Genomic DNA, 18,736 nt, shown 5'->3' on the forward strand with positions numbered 1-18,736 from the left:
AGCACTTGAAGTTCTGGGTAACTCATCAAATTGTTAACACTCTCCTCTGTCTCAGTTGTGATTGAAGAGTGAGTTATGAAAATCAGTAATACCAATAAGTAAATGTGGTTAATATGTATGTGTAAAAGTCACTAAATTATGTGCTTGTTCTGTGCATGGACACTTGCTCACCTCTGCTTTGCCAGATGTTCTTCAGTAGGAGTAGACTGGGCAAGAAGCCATGATGAGGTCTGAGATGCCCTATGTAATTTTGATCTGGTTTTTAGAAGAGCTTTTTTTTTTTTTGAGCATGGGGTAAAAAACTACAACAACAAAAACAAAACACAGGAACTTGAGATTGCATTTTCATGTAGTTTCACTTCTCTGGATTACCACTGGTTCTTTATGTAAGTAGGGGGAGTTTCCAGTACTTATCTGCTTGAAAGTCTTAAAAGTAATTTCAAAACATTATGTTGGCTTCCTGCCCCTGTAGCTTGAATCAAACACTTTACTCTTTCTTTAGAGAAATACACCAAAAGGTAAGTGATGTATTACTTGGGACAAAATGGAGAGTATTTGGCCAGATGTTTTTTCTGCAGTCACCTTTAACTGAATGACAAAAATTATATTTAAAAAAAGTGGGTTTTCTTGGAGTGCTGTTTTTTTTTTAAATTATAATTTATTTCATGTAAAGTCTGCGTTGTATTTCTGCTTTTTGGCTCTTTGGCTTGCCGTGGTTGCATGCAATCCTGATGCTAAGTTCAAAGCACTGCTGCTAGCAAAAGGCTTTATCCAGACATGTTACAGCCATCCCTGAAGTTACATCACTTTCCCTGAATTGTTAAAAGTCTGTGACGGGTTCTGTGACAGAGTGGTTCTGTGGCAATTTTTTTTTTTTTTAGAGGCAGTCACGCATTCTTGCTCCTCCTTCAAAGTGCCATTTATCAAAGAAGGGCCAGTAGAATAAAAAGTACATAAATGCAGTGAGGTGAAGTCTCTGTAGAAAGCTAAGGCTGCAAAGAACAGACAGGTTCCCTTCTGTTCCACCACATACTTTCATAGGGCTCTTCAAAATGTCTGATATGAGGCAGTGCCTCCTGCCATTGCTGCTCCACAGGGAACAAGTCTATGTAGTGAAAGATACTGAACAAGCAGGTCTCAAGTGGCTGTGTTGGCAGTCCGTGAGAAAGTTTTCAAGTCTGACAGAGATCTGAGAGTTAAGACAATCTTAATCTTTGATACAAATCTGATGTTAAGTCCTAGATCAAGGAAAACACATGCTTGAAAATAAAAGGGGCAGAGGGTGGTTCAGTAGTAGTTCATAGGTCAGGACAAGGCTGAGCAGCGTGTGAGAGAGATTGGGTGTCCATGGATCTCTGTTCATGATAATCACAGCCTCAATTTTTTTTTTTTTCAGGACTAAAGGATCACGTTTGTCCTCTTAAGGCAAAATTTTAGGATCTTTATGTTTTGAAAAATATTTCTTTGATAAAGCTATGGAGGAATCCGTCAGGATGTATAGTATCTAGTATATGCGGTGCATCACTTCATCTATAAAGTTCAGAGTTGTTAAGACTGCGTGTGTTTTCAGTCTTGGCTGGCAAAATGTATTTTTTCAGTACCTATATTAAACAAGTTGATGGAATTAATGGTGGTGGAACGTAGTTCCTTCAAGTCTTGATCTGGTGCTTTACTTACTGTAAGCTGGCAGTTTCCATTTTCTAAAGCACATCTTTGTGCCAAAGTGAATTTTTTTTTTTTTTTGAGGTTCTAGAAAGGAAAATATTAACTGTGAGCATGTGGCTGAATTTAACAAGCTATGATCAGTAAGGAATGAGAATCAGAAGTTAACTTCAATTTAAATTGAGTGCGATGCTGTTATTTTTGTAATGCTGTTGATCCAACCTTCTTATAAAAACACTTTACAGGAGAGTTCAGATTAATGCAGATGTCATTCCAGGGTCACAGGGAGTTGTGATGGAATAATGTATTCAGCATCGCTAAGCAGATTGCTGACAGACAGTTGAGAATTTAAAATTCCTGGTTCCTTGGATTTTTGATGGCAGTTATACTTGTCTCAATGTTGCTGGAGTTTAATTACTTTCAAGATTATTTTTAACAAGATTTTCAGTCCGAGTCTTGGGTTGAATTTCACAATGTGTTTTGCTGATGGCAAGAAAAACAAATAGGTAGTATAGTGACTCTTCACCTTCCTCCCCCTACCCCCCCCAGAAAAAAGTTTATTTCTTAGCAGAAATAGGTCATCAGAATTTTGTGTAGAGATGCTTTCTGCAACTTCAGTCCATACAACTATCCTGAAAAGAAACTGCTGCTTGGTATTGGTAATTTTAAGCTGAGAAAGCAGTAAACTAGGATGTAGAGATACTGAGTGATGCATGCATTTCTCTTTGTGCACTTGAAGTATCTGGTTGCACCTTGTACTTGCGATTCTTTTAAAAATGTTGCTTCTGCCCATAGTGATTGTGGAGGCTCTTTCTCTGGAGATGCTCAAAACCTGCCTGGATGCTTTCCTTTATAACAACTCGTAGGGAATCTCCTTTAGCAGAGGGTTGGACTAGGTGATCTTCAGAGGTCCTGTCCAATCCCTACACTTCTGTGATATTTCTCTGGTTATTTTTCATACAAACCTTTATCATTTATGATGTTACATGATGGAATTTATGGTCAGATCACACAAATGTGTTTTTCATCAGGACGTGACTATCTTTTCCTTGGTTACTTCTGAGCATCTCACAACCAGATTAACCTCATAGAAAAATTATTTTTTCCAAAACAGAATAAAACAAACAAAAAAAAAAAAAAAAAGAAAAAACCCTTATGTTTACAAATGCAAGTCCACTTTGAAGATGGAATTGTGCACAGAACTCCCACGTGTGTCAGGAAGCATCTGCTATGTTTGCTACGTTGTGGCCACCATAAGACCCGCTGTGATGCTTCTGGATGACAACTGTAATTACCCATTGTTGTAGTTCAGTATAGTTCTTTCAAAATCCTAAGCTAAATCCTTCTTAAGGAAATTGATTTCAATTAATCATGAAGTTTAGTTATAAATAGCCAAGTGAAGAGTTGCCTCGTTAAATATTTGTGTACGGGTGTCTGAATTGGACAGTGTGAACATATTGCTTTTCCTAGTATAGCAGAAGCACCACACCAACAACCCAAAATAAAATTACAGAAACAGTTACAGCATTTGCAACAACGGGCTAAGATTTATTTAAAAATTAAGGGAGAGATTAGGGGCAAAAGGAGACACAGTCAGAACTTGGCAACGCTGCAGTGTCCTATGCTATCGTGATTGTTGTATAGTCTTAAAAGACCACTCACTTAGACTTAAGGGGAAATAGTCATGGAAGAATTGTGAATGACAGTTCTAATCAGTGGCAAGAACTGAACTGAACATCTGGTAAGAAACTAATTTTCATGATTGGTTTTCAGAGCAGAAGTATGCTTCATTTCAAGAAATCTAAGCGTTCAATTTCTCTTGAAATGAACTTGCCGTTCATTTTATTTAACAGTTTAAAAGGCAAAAATTTTGAGGATGTTTTGGTGCTTCTGCAGAGTTCCTAAAGCAGGATAAATAGCAGTGTACTGATTTTTTTTTTCTTTTTTTTTCCCCACCCTCAGGCTCCAAAGCCTTCAGGTTAGCTAGATCTTATGCCTTTACAGTGCCAGTACTAAATTACTTCTATAAGGCTAGCTATCAGTTACAAGCCTAAAATAAAATTTATGTAGTGCCTCGGTATGATCCACCAGTCCTCAACTCGAAACTGTGATCAGTCTTGCAAAACCTTGAAACAACAAATAATTCCAAGTAAAAAAAAAGTTAAATGAGTATTTCTTAGTTGTAGATGAAGCTGATTTACTAAATCCGATGGTTTTAAAGATTTAAACAGTAGCTCTCTAAAGACAAACTACAGAAATTACTCTGATATTAGTTGCAGAGATGCTGATGTTAGAATTTCAGAGACCCTGGGGAGAGCAGGAAGAGAACATTGGTGATAACCTATTTTTTTCTTCCCTTTGTACATTTTTTTGGTCTTTTTCCCTGTGTTTTAATGCCTGTATATGCAAGCATAGTTTATTTGATATCATACAGCATCACCAAATCCCCAAGGTTGGAAAAGACCTTCAGGATCATCCAGTCCAACCATCCACCTATCACCAATAGTGATCACTAAACCATGTTCCTCTACACAAACATACATACGTATGTACATCTTGTCATGCTATTCCAGTTTCTCAGTTTTCGTTAAAAAGAAAAAATGAAATCAATCTCAAGTAGTATCTCTTGGACTTCATGAATGATAGTGCTGCTTTAAGCTACTAGTCAATAAAAACATCAGAACACTGTACTTTGGTCTTAAAGCACTACATGAAGGCTTTGAGTTGGTCATGCAGTAGGGGATTTTTTAAATATAAACATGGAGAATTACTTGCAAATTAGAGCAGTCAAATAGTATTTGGATGATTAATAGCTTTGGTGTTCTCAAATTAGTTTTTCTGACTTTTGCCAAACATTTTATGAATACCAGTGAACCTTGGCTGTTCAGATGCAGCTTGACTTTATAGTCCCCTTTTTTTCTTTTTTTTTCTTTTTTACCATTCATTATTCTTTCTTAATTTTGGGAGTATTCAAAGTACCAGTGCTCTGAGATGAACTATTTGGAGAAAACAGAGGTGTCTAAGAAAACTGGAGAGTATCTCTTTAGATGACTGCCTTGGAAATTCATAATATTGAAAGCATGAGCTGATTTCACTTTATTTTTACTGTTATGAGAAGACTAATTGTCATCATCCATGTGTTACCACTGACCAGATCTGAGTACCATATTGTTATTCCTATTTATTATTGGGTGCTAGTATGGGAATGGATATGAATATTATGTAATTGAATACATATTTCTAATTAAAAGTACCTTGGCAGGAAACAGTCTTTATAAAAACAATTTATAAAAAAAGAAAAGCAAATTCAGGATATTTGTAGAGCTCTTTGTTGAAGCCCATGTACTTGGGAATCTGAGTTCACTCGGGTGAGGAAGGGGAAGCGAAGGAAAGGGGGAGGTTATTCTGCAGAACTGAAAGTCAAATAATAAGCCCTGTGGGACTGAGCTTCAGTCTTGACTTTTTTTTTTTTTTTCTTTTTAAGGAAAAAACCGCAATGATTTAGAGTGCTGGTATTCTTGGACCTCTTCAAATTTCAGCTTCTTCTGAATACGTAGAGAAAGATGCATATTTTTTTAATGGGAACTGAAAACTGTTATTAGTTATGCCTTTCTAAAAGGACTTTTGTTGATGCAGGACACTAAAATGGCTGTTTTTCCCTCTTGCTCTCCCCCTTCTAGTCCAAGTAAAGCACTGCTGTAGCATTCCTACATCTGATCTCCTTGTCTTGTGAGGATTAGAGTCCTGTTGGCCAGGAAACAGCATTAACAGATCACACATTTCTCAAATTTTATGTCACGTTAGTAAGTTTACTTTAAAAATTTAAGCCCTAAATAGCTGGTGCTTAAGGAATCTTTTGGCCTCTTTTACGAGGATATTTGCAATTTCCTGATGTAAAATCCATTGCCAGCAAGCGACTAGTCAAAAAGTAAGTGTTTTTAACAGAAGTCTTGTTAGCAATAGTGCTTCAAGGTTATAGCCTGAAAGCAACATGAAGCTCTTCAATGATTACCTTTTGTATCCTTAAAACAAGAAATGTTAGGGCCTAACTACTCTGATACAGGACTTGGCTGTAGTGGTACACCTTCCCACTGCCTGTCCTCGGCATCGTATGTCACGAGTTTTATGGAAAACAAGAAAAGAATGCATCAGCCAATTAATAAAGAATTTTTTTTTTTTTTAACTTAAACCGTTATTGGAAACAAAGTCAAACAAGTGATTCTTCTCCTGATGAATTCTTAAACAAAGGCAGCATTGACACATGCTGAAATGCCAGGAGCAGAACTCATGCAGTCTGAGTGCACTACTAATGCTGGATTCATAATTGCCTGTTCTACTGGGCAGTTTTTGCAAGCAGCCGTTCCTCAGAGAACTAGGCTTCTTTGGATCTGTTTTATCTCAGAGTGCCCTTGCACAGTCGTATCACCATATCGAAACTGAAGGTTTTTTCTAACTGTAGCATTTTGCGTTTCACAAGTGCTGATTTCACTGAACAACAGAAACATCTTAATTTTCACTTCTTGTTTGATTGTTTCACTAGCCATAACGTATTTATTTTGTCGCTTTTTTTTTTCCCCAGTGGGCTTTTTAGTTGTCTCGTTTCCTTTTTAGTTTTAAAAATAAATAAATAAACAAACTGTATGTAGACCCAGGCTTACCTTTCCCAGAATAGTTTTGTAAATTAGATGTTGTCATATGTTGAGTGCCTGAATATTAGCTGGGGTCAGCTTGGGTCTGTGGGCTAAACCATTGGAAGCGCATTCTGTAAGTGTCCCTGGAGCTGGAATGCCAAGTGGAGCCACGTGCTCTCCACAGAGACCTCGTGTATTTTCTCCTGCTGAAAACTGACTAGAAGAGGGGCCCTGTGACACTTGTTAGGAGATTATTTCTGAGAATAAATGGTGAAGAACAGTCTGTTGTACAGGTACACTGCATTTTCTGTGTACTGTATTCAGCTCTTTACTCTGAGGGCTTTTCTAGAAACTCTGAGGAGCAAAGCAGCGAGGTTACTCTGGCTCAGCACCACGACCTTCCATTGTGGGACTCGAATTTTTTAAATTCTAAAAACTTGTGTTTTTGTTCAAAGATGCAACTAAGATAGTGGAGAAACTGCCTATTTTTGGACAAGGAATGACAGTTTTTAAAACTTCTGACACATTTATTTAAGATGTGTTTTTTGATGGAGTGAAGAGTATTATCAAAGGATTTCTGTTTTTTTTTTTTTTGTTTTTTATTTTTTTCATGAACAAAAACAGGGTGGAAGAATTCTGCGTTACAGACTGAAACAAAAAACATCAGTTTCATGATTGTGGTTTCTCCACGGTTCCTTTTCCTTTGCTTGGTGTCAGGTCTTTCTGTTGCAGTATGAGCTACTCAGAAGAGAATTAGGCTTTTTGGTTTTGTGTGTGTGCAGGGGGGGAAATACGCAAATATTTTAATTCCCTGTGGCAAACTAAGGTCATTCCATTATCCCAGTAACAACAAGCTGATTTGCTTCCAAATTTATTTTAGACTGAACAGTTTTTCAGCAGGAAGAGGTAAAAACTCCGTACGTCTATTTTATGCGGGAACATCTTGTATATTCTTGTCTGTTGCATAAGAGGAATATTACAGGGACCTGTACTTACTTATATAGCACTCCAGAAAGTCTCAGAACAGTTTCTGAATGCAAAATTAAGTATGAAGCAGACAATTAGATAATAAATAGATAAAAAATAGATAAAAATGGGGGTGATAATATAGTTGAGGGACGTTGAATGCATAAGACCACATTGAACCATTACTAAAAACAAAAATGACTCGCAGACCCAGATTCCTAAGGCTGTGCTTACCTCTCAATACAATTGGTTTCAGTCACTTCAGCCTACGTGATTTGGCTGCAAGAGTAGAGAGGTTATAAAGTACACACTAGTGAAATTACTCCATTACCCTGCTACCTCTGCTTGATTTTTCACTGTACTCCTGATCTATGCTCATGTGTTAGTACATTATTGACACTTTAAATAGAGTTGTATCAGCCTGAATTTCTTCTAAATCAGATTATGAAACTGGAATGGGGAATTGATATGAGTAGGTGATGATACTCAGCATCAAATTGTTGTTAGTAGAAGATAATGGAATTTTAACTTTGTTCAGTTGATTTGGGGACCTTGGTCTTTTTCTATAGGCAAGCATTCATCATAGTTGTAGGTCAGGTACTGAAAAAATATCGAATCAGCGCAGAATAAACTTGGCCAGCATGCTGGGTCATGCTTAGCTCTAGCCAACAGCATACCTGACAGAGTTACTGTGAGTAGCACGTGTAATCCAGGTCTTTGGTCAGCATTTGCCTGGGTGCTCTGTCTGTTTGTCAGCACTTCTAGCCACTTATAGCAGCATCTGTTCTTGAAATGAGAAAATAATTGTGTGAAAAGTCTGTTCTTTTTCTTTTCTTATTTTTAAGAAAGTTGCTATGCAACAATATTAGTAAATAAATCCATTGTTTTACCTGCATGGTCTTTGAGAAGCAGTGTGTAAATGTTTAGATATAGTACAAAACCTTTCTGTTTACTTTTCTTATTATTTGATTATTCCCAATGCTTAATGATAACAGTAATAGGGCTCTTCACATGCAAAACCCTTCAGGTTGAGATTTGCAAAGTCCCAGTGTTCTTGCCAAATTTACTGCTTTAAAAAGCATTCTTGCTCGCTGCTGGTAGTGCAAGCCCGCGTTTGACTCTGTGCCAGTCCTTTCCCATATTTTTTTGCTGTAGGGCAACTTTTGAAAATAAACAGTCTTAAACTTACTTGATTTATTGTAAAGATTTACCTTTCTCATATGGCTTCTTAGTGTTCCACCTGGAAACGCTCGCCTTTCCTAGTATTAAACATTTTGTCTTGTAGACTTAGTGAAAAGATTGGAGTTATCATCTATTACTGATCATATTTAAAATACACAGCATGACCGGAACTGCTTGCAGGGTTTTAAATTGGCAAACAACTTCCTTACTGAAAGGAAAGTATCTTTCTTCCCATGAGAAAGCTATTCAATCTAAAATGTTTTCTTATTTTGCACTCTGTTTTGTTACTAGATTGGTCTAAAATATGGCGTTCTGTGATAGTACAGCATATTAGAGAATGATTAGTTCATCTACTGCACTTGCAGATGGCCACCAACAATTAAAAATATATACATTTAAGTGACTTCAGTTTCTGATAAGGCCATTTGTGGTGAAGGCCATGTATGCTCTGGTGTGCTCTCGAGTGCAGACTGGGAGCTCGGAGAGAAGGTCGCTCAGTTTCTGCAGTCAGGGGGCTGATTTTGGTGCAGGTTGATACAGAACTCTGAGGACTTCTCAGGTGAAGGGACTGTGTGGTGAATAGGATGCTTCCCAATACTGCAATAATTTCACTGAAAAGGATTTAATTTGTTTGGAAGTAACTTAACTCACATCTGAAAGGTAAATATTCTCCTGTCGTGCTGGAGAATTCCTTAAATATGTTGCTGGTGTTTTTTATGTAATACAGCTTGAAAGCAACTGATGATCAGTTGCAAGATTTGTTGATGCACCTCTGGGCTTTTTTGTACAGCTTTTATGCTTGCCTCTAGCAAATTACTTGCATGCAGTATTTTATTTGTTTCAAGTTTGGTGCTTACGGCTTCAGCGTGGAACCTAGCTATGGACTGTAAAACTCTTCCTTCAGCAGCTTGCTTATGCTTGTGGTGGTAACCTTTCTGCAGGGGATTGTGCTGTTTATTTACAAAATTCCATTTTCCAATTTTAAAAAGAATATTTTATTAAGAGAGTCTTCTTTTTGCCAATTAGGTCAAAGTCCTAAAATTTTAAGACCTAAACCACATGGTTTAGAGCGAACTGATTCACAAACCATAGGTGACTTTACTACAAGAAGAAAGGGTATGTACTTCAGCACTGTATGTTTATGGAGCTTTATAAAAATAAAACAAAAACTAGAGGAACTGTTATTTTATCTCTCTCTTATAGTCTTTTTACTTCTATTATAATCTAAGATCATGGATGTGTATACCTTACTGAGCAAAAGACGTTCTGTATAGGAAAGTAAAAACTTTCTCTTCTAAAGAGCGCATGAATGCATTATTTTGGCATTAACATCGATACTAAGTCTCTAAAATTTCAATTATTCATATTCTGCATTTACTTTTTTATTTCCTTAGAAATATATTACTCACCTGTAAGTTGCTTGAAATATCTTTCATTAGGAAACGATTGTGAATTCACAGTTTACTTGGGTCTCTTGCTGTTGGATGAGGATTGAAATAAGGCAAAAAAACTCTTCCCATGACTGACGGGAAGATGCAGAGATTTATGTATGAAACTATATGAATATCGCCATTAGTCTGGGCGTTATTTAGGCTGTTGGCGTGGCTCTTCGTATGGTCACGTGTAGTAGAACAAATTGTAGATTATGTTAAAAATCTCACAGAAGTTTTGCTGAACGGTACCTTCGGTTATTAAAGCCCATTGCAACTGATCAAACGTTCTTTATATTCTCAGAGGGCTTTGGACAAGGTCCTTACTCTTTCTGCTGGAGTGGTACCTTGGCCGCTGAAAATACCTGCCATTTAGCTTCTGGCCTCCACAGAAGGCTGTGGCCAAACTGATAATTATTGTCGCTCAGTCTTCGGTATCATCTCACCTATGTAAAGTTCAGCTCTGCCACCCTGTCTCCTGTGATACCTGGCACCTTGACATAGGTGTGTTGTTGGTCCTCTTCAGAGGCTGTGGTGACAGGTCTTAGAAAAGCAAGTTGAAGTGGCAGAATTACTGGATCAGGCTTGATGTGCTTTGAGTAATTATGATTTTCTAATTAAAGGGGAAAACTGTTAGGGATGCTAAAGACTGATGCTTAACCAGAAAATGTGAATCATGCGTCCTTATGTTTGATATGTAAGATAGCTGACTCTGCGATGAACTCTATCTGAAGAGAGAGCATAACCAAAGTGTCATGAGTGCAGTTCTGTTTGTTCCTTGCAAGATGACCACACTGATTAAGCAACTGATTTCTGTCAGTTCCTCATGTGGTCTCTTAAGAGAGCTTTTACTCTGCATGCCTGACATTTGATCTTGGTGAATTTGTTAACATGCCCCGAGCAGATGATTTGAGGGGTGGGGGGAGGCTGGTTGTTACTGAAATGACATTGCATTTCATTTTCTTAAAACAGTTGTGAAGAAGGTTGAAGTTCAGATTACAACTATGACAATAGTTGTGTAATTTTTTTCTCTGTAGTCTCATGATCTTCCTTTAAAATGTGTGTGTGTATATATATATTATTGTTTAGGAAGGGGTGAATCATAGATATTGGAGGGAGGGAGGGATGATGTTTCTCACTAATACTCAACTTGTAGTTCTGTTCTGAAAATGGAACTTAAAAATGGCACGTTAGCTGTCTCTGGTGGAATCAGTATGCTGCTGCTCTGCTCTCTAGTTGATGAGCTCTGAAGCAAGCCAAGCACCTTTTGGCATTGCAGCTAGCTATTGGCTCATCTCTCCATTTTGCAAACTTAATCATAGTTGAATATTCTGCTCATACTTTGAGCTGTGAAACCTAATCCGTAAGGAGACGTGCAGTGAGGGCAGAGTTTGCATAATAATAATAGTCCACAAGCCAATAAAAGCATACAGAGTTGGCTATGCTTGCATTTTAAGGCTGAAACTGTCAGTGAGGCCTATCTGTGCTTATCAGTTGAGCAAGTTGTTGTGCCACGGAACTTGATGCCATTTTCAGTCTCTTTTCAAAATAGAATTACTATGTACTTGTCCACGTTGCAAAATTCTTAAATTGTGTTTTTTTAAAGAACTCTTGCTATTCCGTAACTGGAAAGTGTAAAACATAAGTTAATATGTCACAGCTTTATGAGAATGGAAGTGTCTCTTCTTAACTAGTATTTCCTGTTTAATAAACAGTATTTCTTTTTGGCATTAAAAACTTTAAATGCTATTAAATTAAGTTTGCTTAAGAACGTTCTGTGCTTGTGTTCTTACATAGCAAAACCAGCTCCACTAGAAATAAAACCTCTGCCTGAATGGGAAGAATTACAAGCCCCAGTTAGATCTCCGATCACCAGAAGCTTTGCACGAGAGTAAGTTTCCTAGCTTTTCTTCATTTGGATTGTTTTTGTTGACTATAGCATTAATAATATGTGTATACATCTGTGTTGTATTTTCAGCCTGTGTAATACAGATTGAAGTTTCCTTTGGAACTATGTGTATGCATATGCATGCATTAAGACAAAAGTATGTCAATATTAATTCTTATTTTGTAATAATGTATGTAAAGGACTGTGTAACCAAATAGTGAGACACTCTAGTAATCCTGAATGAAGATTCCAGCTCTAACGTGTTTATTTTTGTTGTTTACCAGGAGGTTTAAGATATTCAAGATGTATTGTTTGTAAAATAATTCCTGGTAATTAGCTCCTCCAGGTTTCCCATGTCTCCCAGACCGGATTCAGTTCATAGCACAACTTCCAGCAGTGACTCGCACGACAGTGAAGAGAATTATGTATCCATGAATCCAAATCAGTCCACTGAAGACCCAGTATGTAAAATCTACATCTTAACTACTCTCTTCCTGTGCAGTCCTTACTTTTAAATCATGCAAACACAAATCCTTCCGCTCAGCATCACCTTCATTTGTACTTCTTGATCAAAATTGGAAAAAAATAATATTACCCCTCTACTGCAATTGTAATTTTGATAGGATTTCACTAGGGAAGATACGAGCATAATCATATGTAGAGACTGTGGTTAGCATATGTTTAGACTCTGCAAAATAGATCAGGAGATTACTTATTTTTCTTTTCCGTAGAAACTGTCTTGTCTTCAGTAGATAGTTCTAGACCATGCAGCAGTTCAATATCAGTTTATCAAGGAAAATGAGCTATCATAGGTCCTCTAAGCCAGGCTTAGAACCTTTATTAAAAGGACATTTGAAATGCGGAGGGTCCAGGGTAGGGGGAGGGAAGTTTGATACGTTGCTTATTTTTGCCTTTTTGGGGAGAACTTTTCTGGATGGTGATGTCTCAAATATTTAGCATCCATTGAAGAGCTAGGTAAGAGAAGTTCCTGATATGCTGTGGTTTTTTGTTTTAGTTCAGGTTCAAGTACAAGAAAATAGAAAAATTTTGAAGTGAAAGGATAGCAGTAAACCTAGGCCTAAAATGAAACACAATCCATAGTACCCTTGAAACACTGGGGGAAAATCTGCACTTTTACCTCAGTTTTTAGTTCAGAGTAGTTTCAGTGTGATTACTGTGTTTTTGCTGCTTGGATTTCTTACTAGGGAATCTGTTTTTCATCTTCAAAGCCGTATCAAGCTGTGGTTTCCAAATATTCTTTGAGGCAGAACCTGCTTACCTCTGTTTTTGTTCTTTTCGTTACTCTGCTGCCTTATATGGCGTGTGCTATCCCATTTCACTTAACCCTTGTCTCTTCACAGTGCTGCTTGCTACCCTATTCCCTGCTGTCCCAGATACCCCCCCCGGTCTCCTCCAGTCTCCTTTCCTTCGTGCTCTGTAGCTGCCTATGGATACCACCTTTTACGACCCCCAGAGTGAGCCCCTCCTGCTGTTTTCTCTGTGGCACTTGTGACTTGGTACAAGCTTGCAAGCTAGAAAGTCCTGGCTCGTGCTTTGCTCAATGTCTCTCTGACTTGTCAGCAGCACAGGTGCGCTTCCTAGGGGAAGCGTATTTCAGCAATGGGGAGCCAGTGATGTAAAAACTTAGCTCCTCGTAGAGTACTGTGCAAGAGGCACTGGTAAGTAATCAGTAACATCCCCTTATGCAGATGTGGGAAATGTTCTGTTTTGCAAAGGTTTGGAATTGTCTCCTACCCCCAGTAAAATTGCAGCATTGCAATTAAGAGTGGGGATTTCTGCTGATTCTTACCATGAGCGCTAAGACAGTGCTTTTAGTATTGCAGCTGAATTGCCTATCATTAGTATCCTTCTGTTTGCTTGCACCATTCATTTTCCAGGGTTGTTCTACAGATTTTCTTTCATCTTCATTTAAGTGTATTTTAAGTTTGATTTCTTATACCTATGTTCTACCTGTTTAGTTTGCTTGAGATAAAAAGATGTCTAATGACTGAGAGCTTTTTTTTCTTTTTAATAAATTTGTGCTGGAAACCTTAACACAGACATGCTGCTTTTTGTGTTAAATATGAAGAAGTATATTTAGAGAATTTGGGCAACAAAAACTTCGCCTGTTGTTTGTTTGTCATTGTTACCACTTAATACGTTGGATGATACAGACATAATGTATAACAGCATGAATTTTAAAAGCCCAGCCTGTTAAGCTCTAACCAATAAAATATTTTATTTCCTAGAGAACCTGAATGTTTCCAGGTATCCCAAGGCCTTTGTTTTAAAATATTGCATAGACTTTTCAGAAATACTTTTTTTTGCTTCAGCTATATCTTAGTGAGAACTCCATACTTTTAAAATCCTTTTCTGTCATCAGCATTGAATCATCATTTGGACATGTTGCACTTCTGTTTTATTTAATAAAATCAGCAATGTTCAACTCTCTCCTTCAAGTTGCTGTCAGCCTTACCCTTCTGTCTTTCCTTCTGCCTTCCTCTTCATTTTTTGCTGACTGCTGCCCTCTGTCTTCCTTTTTTTCTTTATCTTTTAGAGAAGAGTCCTTCTATTGTACTGTTCCTATAACACCTGTTAAGAGGGAGGGATCAGGCTGGGAGAGGACAGAGGAGGTGAGGTTGTAAAAGTCTGGGCTAATTGAAATGTAGGTATATGCAATACAACTTCAGTTTAGGCAGTCCTGCACAAATTATCCAAAGTGATAATCTTGTAGTTTTATTTACTTGAATAGTACCTTTTGGTTTTAAGCTTAATTACGATAGCTTTCAGTGAAATTTAAAAGTTGTGTTTGAAGCTTTGCTACTGTTGAAAGGCTGAAATTCTTCTAAGGTACTTAATAGCAATCTGAAGTTGTTTGTTTGTTTTTTTTTTTAATTGTAGTTAAGAAATTTTAAACTTGGAATGTGAAACACCAAAGCAATTCCATTATTACCTCATGGTATGAAAGGGGTATTAGGTGGAAGGTACAGATCAATTTGATGACAATCTGAACTTTGGGGGAGCGGCTTTTGGTTTCCTTCCGTCCACTCCCTTTGGCTTTTGATTTTGTCCCAAGCTCAACATTGTTTCATTTCTGTTTAATTTGACTATATCTACTTGTTGCATAACGTCAACAAAACTTGCATGGCTTAACTGATTGTAAAAACTCAGTTCTTTAACCTTCAATGTTTTGACAGTTTATAATAAGCGTATTTGATAATTTTGGTTGTTAACGTGTACGTTTGCAGCTGAAGTTCTTTATGTTACAATTTCAGAATTTGTTCGGTAGCAACAGTCTTGATGGAGGAAGCAGCCCCATGGTAAAACCTAAAGGAGATAAACAAGTAGAATATTTAGATCTGGACCTAGATTCAGGAAAATCTACCCCACCTCGTAAGGTAAGCAAGTCCTGATTTTTCGAATGATCGGCACAAACAGCTTGGGATTTCCTTACAAGTAGCTGCTGGGAAAGAGCCTCCAGCTATGTCATCCCATTTAGTTTGTCCTAAGGTCAATCAGAGGGGCTCTGTCACACTGCAGAGAAACCTGTTTGCTTGTTCTATATATGTTTGGGATATGAACTTAATTTTCTAATGAGTAAATTATTAGTTTAACTTGCTTTTTTCATTCTCTCTTGCCTTTATCCAGAAGAAGAGCAGTGGTTCAGGCAGCAGTGTGGCAGATGAAAGAGTTGATTACGTTGTAGTTGACCAGCAGAAAACACTTGCACTGAAGAGCACACGAGAGGCGTGGACTGATGGGCGACAGTCTACGGAATCAGAAACGCCCACAAAAAGTGTGAAGTGAAAACACTGCTTATTCTTCAAAGAACAGAAAGGAATGAATTTTGAAGATTTCAAGAACCATAATGGCCCTATTGCGTGACTGTACGGTATTCACTGGTGTGTGAATAGGTTTTTGACCGAGTAGGATGGAAGCCAAAGGACACTTGATAAGCATCAGAGGAGTTTAAGATCATAAATTGGCTACGTGGTCTCTGGAAAATTCGCAACCTGTAAATGACTTGTAAAATAGTACCACTTTGCTTTCAGAAAACCTTTCGTTCTGTAGTTAACACATCTGTAGTATTACCATGTTTATGCACTTTTTCAGTTACAATGTTGGTTCAGGTATTCCCAGTTAGTGTACTTTAATGCCTAATTCATTTGCAGAATTTTTTTCCTTACACTACTATCCCTTACAATTCTAGGTTAATTAAGCTACATGTAGATATGGAAATTAATATTTGAACTTCATTTTAACAACTTAAAATCAATTTTTTGCAGGAATACTTTCACAATTGAATAATCTACTTGAAGTGTCAAGAGGTGACCGTTACGTACTTGTTTATATTTAATACATGCGAAAGATTATTTGGAAGTCTGCAGGTTACCTTCCTAACAAAAATTGCTGTGATTTAATAATAATGAACTATACTGGGTTTAGACCTACAATACTGGCTTATATGTTAGTTGTTAGCGGTGGAACTTCTATTGTATTTTATTAATGACAGTGTTCTGTGTTTGATAGGTGAAGATTCTGCAGGGTGGGATCTCACACTTTTTAAGACTGAGTAATTAAATATCAAGTAAGCCTGCAAACCACTGATGGCATGCAGTAATATTGTGATCTCACACTTATTAACAAGAAATAACCTTTATATTATTTACAGAAGGTAGAGTATATAAATCAGGTACGTACCAAGCACTACTGTGCTAATACACTGATCAGGTTTAGACAGTGAGCTTTAGTTTTGTACTGTTTAGAAGTTCTAATGTCAGTTTTCAGTTCAAGATTAATGGGACAGTTTGACATTCACTGTTTATAGTACTAGCAAAATACTGTGATTTTGAGTTAGACATTAATTCAAATGAAAATACTATGTTTTGACACCGTAGTGCCCTTCTTACAATCTTTATTTTACTTTAATCTCCTGCTTGGCCTTATATTTAAATCCCTATGCAACTGATATTTTATATCTCTGTTTTAAAAATTAGATAATGTACTTAAACGATCCCCTTGTAAACCACTCGTTCCTCTTTCCTGGTACAGGATTTTAAGCTCTGTGTACTGTGATCCCTTATTTTACTATGACAGTTCCAAATAATAATCTGCCTTGATTTAGAAACAATTTTTTTGATATATGGAAGAAAATAGAGCTGTTTAAATACACGAACAGGATAGATTTAGATAGAAAACTTACTAACCCTTTTTTTTCCCCACAGCTGCCCTTGAGTAAGCTATTGGTTTTGTTTTCCCACCCCATTGTTTTATTTTGTCCAGGTCACTTAAAATTTGAGTATGCAGCTGTTTCATTTTCTGACACGTTGGCCTTAGTACTGTGCCTAATCTACCATTGGTTGGTTCTCTCCTCTCACAACCACAATCTACCATACGTAAATTATGTTATTTTTAACGAAGGTTCTTTTAAAATCAGTAATATTTTGATGCTTTGAATGTTCATTAAAAAAAAGCTAAAAAATGGATTTTGAGGTGAATTTTAAATAAATCAAGTTGTTCGGTTTCGATGTCTAAGCTCTGTCCTGTTAAACAGCAAGTGGGTATTAATGTGTTGGTAAAAGTGCCTAGACTCCAACCGCTTATTTTCTGAAATTGTACATTACGTAGCTGTCGAAACAAACAAAAAAAGTTAAATTAATTTTCAAAACAAATCTCTGTTTTAAAACCCTGCTGCAAGCAACTAAATTAATCTGAGTCCCAACCTCTTGGGAGCTGGAGTAGTGATGTGAGCCAGGAGACCTTGAAAGCTTAATTGGAAGCATTTCAAATCCTAAAGGACTCTGGAGGTAAAACTCAACTCTGCTTTGAAGTTATTATTACTACGTAATAAACTGTTCCTCACTGCTGCAATGGCTGTCACGTTCACAGATACGTCAAATGTTTGGAACGTTTAATGTGAAGGTAATTTTGGTTTAGGATGCTGGTTTGAAGCATTTTATTGGTACAGTCATAGCAGAGCGCTTCCACCGAGCTGCCTCTAATTGTTAACAGAAATGATGAGATATTCACTGCTCTGGTTTATCATCCATAGTTGTTTTGATGTTTACTGTTACGGGAAAGAGTCACACTGTGTGGTCCAGCACTTGCACGTACATCCAAGGAGTTGACAGGATCTTAGAATCCTATTTCAACCTTGTTTGTTTAGTCTCTCAATAGACACTTAAATTAGGGGAAGAAATTTTGGAAGGGGTGCGAATTCTTTTCTTATTCATAACCCACCCTTCCTTGAGACATCTACTGGCTCTGTGCGTGTGTATATTTATTTATTATTTAATAACTCTTTGGGTTGTTACAATGGAACACTGACTGACACTTACATTTAGATATCAGTAGTATTTTTTCACGTGTCTTGAGCGTCTCTGATACTGAAGCATAAATGCCTCAGAAAAAGTTTCCTAGACGGGCATCTTTTACTGAACAATTGATACAAGGCAGTTTTGTTGTGTTTTATGATATCAGTACTTGTTTTACAGGTTCTGCTTATTCTTCCGTCGTTTAAAATTTGACAGCATTCAGAGAGTCAATTACTATAAATTATAGTCAACTATTTTTATACCATTTTCCTTCTTTTTCTTAATGAAAATAATAGTTTCTGACATGTAGTGTAATGCTATGTAAGTAACGGACTAAAAGCTATCTTGGGTTTAATTAAATTTCTAAGTCGTTTTCTCCCCTTGTTTACAGTAATAACTGTCTTACTTACATTTTTGTCCAAAGAAACAGAGACATGCTAACTCGTTATGACATGTCAGGTTTTCACCTTAAAAAGCTAGAATGGGACTCTGGGTTTGACGGAGCTCCAGGATTTTCAAAAGGTATGAATATTGAATTGAAAATGCAAGTTCTAAAATTGAAAGTGGTAAAAGGAGAGCTAGACTTAGCCACGTGCAACTTTCAGTTACTTTGGTGAGGACGCTCTGCTAATGAGTGGATGCTGGTTGTTGAAACTCCAGTAG

General features: G+C 37.1%; 1 protein-coding gene across 8 annotated transcripts in view; it reads left to right on the plus strand.

Annotated features, from left to right (window-relative positions):
* GAB1 (GRB2 associated binding protein 1) overlaps positions 1 to 17,284 on the plus strand; it is a 96,528-nt gene extending 79,244 nt beyond the window's left edge. For 4 of the 8 annotated variants that reach the window (XM_085222129.1, XM_085222124.1, XM_085222127.1 and 1 more), the window contains 5 exons: positions 9,468 to 9,557; positions 11,669 to 11,762; positions 12,097 to 12,220; positions 15,035 to 15,157; positions 15,408 to 17,284. In XM_085222129.1, coding sequence (XP_085078255.1) covers positions 9,468 to 9,557; positions 11,669 to 11,762; positions 12,097 to 12,220; positions 15,035 to 15,157; positions 15,408 to 15,566 — 590 coding nt within the window. In that variant the 3' untranslated portion in view covers positions 15,567 to 17,284. Of the gene's footprint in view, positions 1 to 9,467; positions 9,558 to 11,668; positions 11,763 to 12,096; positions 12,221 to 14,316; positions 14,393 to 15,034; positions 15,158 to 15,407 lie in introns of all 8 variants that reach the window. The other 4 variants (XM_085222128.1, XM_085222131.1, XM_085222125.1 and 1 more) reach the window with 3 other exon arrangements.
* Positions 17,285 to 18,736: the final 1,452 nt, after the last annotated feature.

This window comes from Meleagris gallopavo, chromosome 4, assembly GCF_905368555.1.
Source record: "Meleagris gallopavo chromosome 4, MGAL_WU_HG_1.1, whole genome shotgun sequence".
In the NCBI taxonomy this organism is placed as follows: domain Eukaryota; kingdom Metazoa; phylum Chordata; class Aves; order Galliformes; family Phasianidae; genus Meleagris; species Meleagris gallopavo.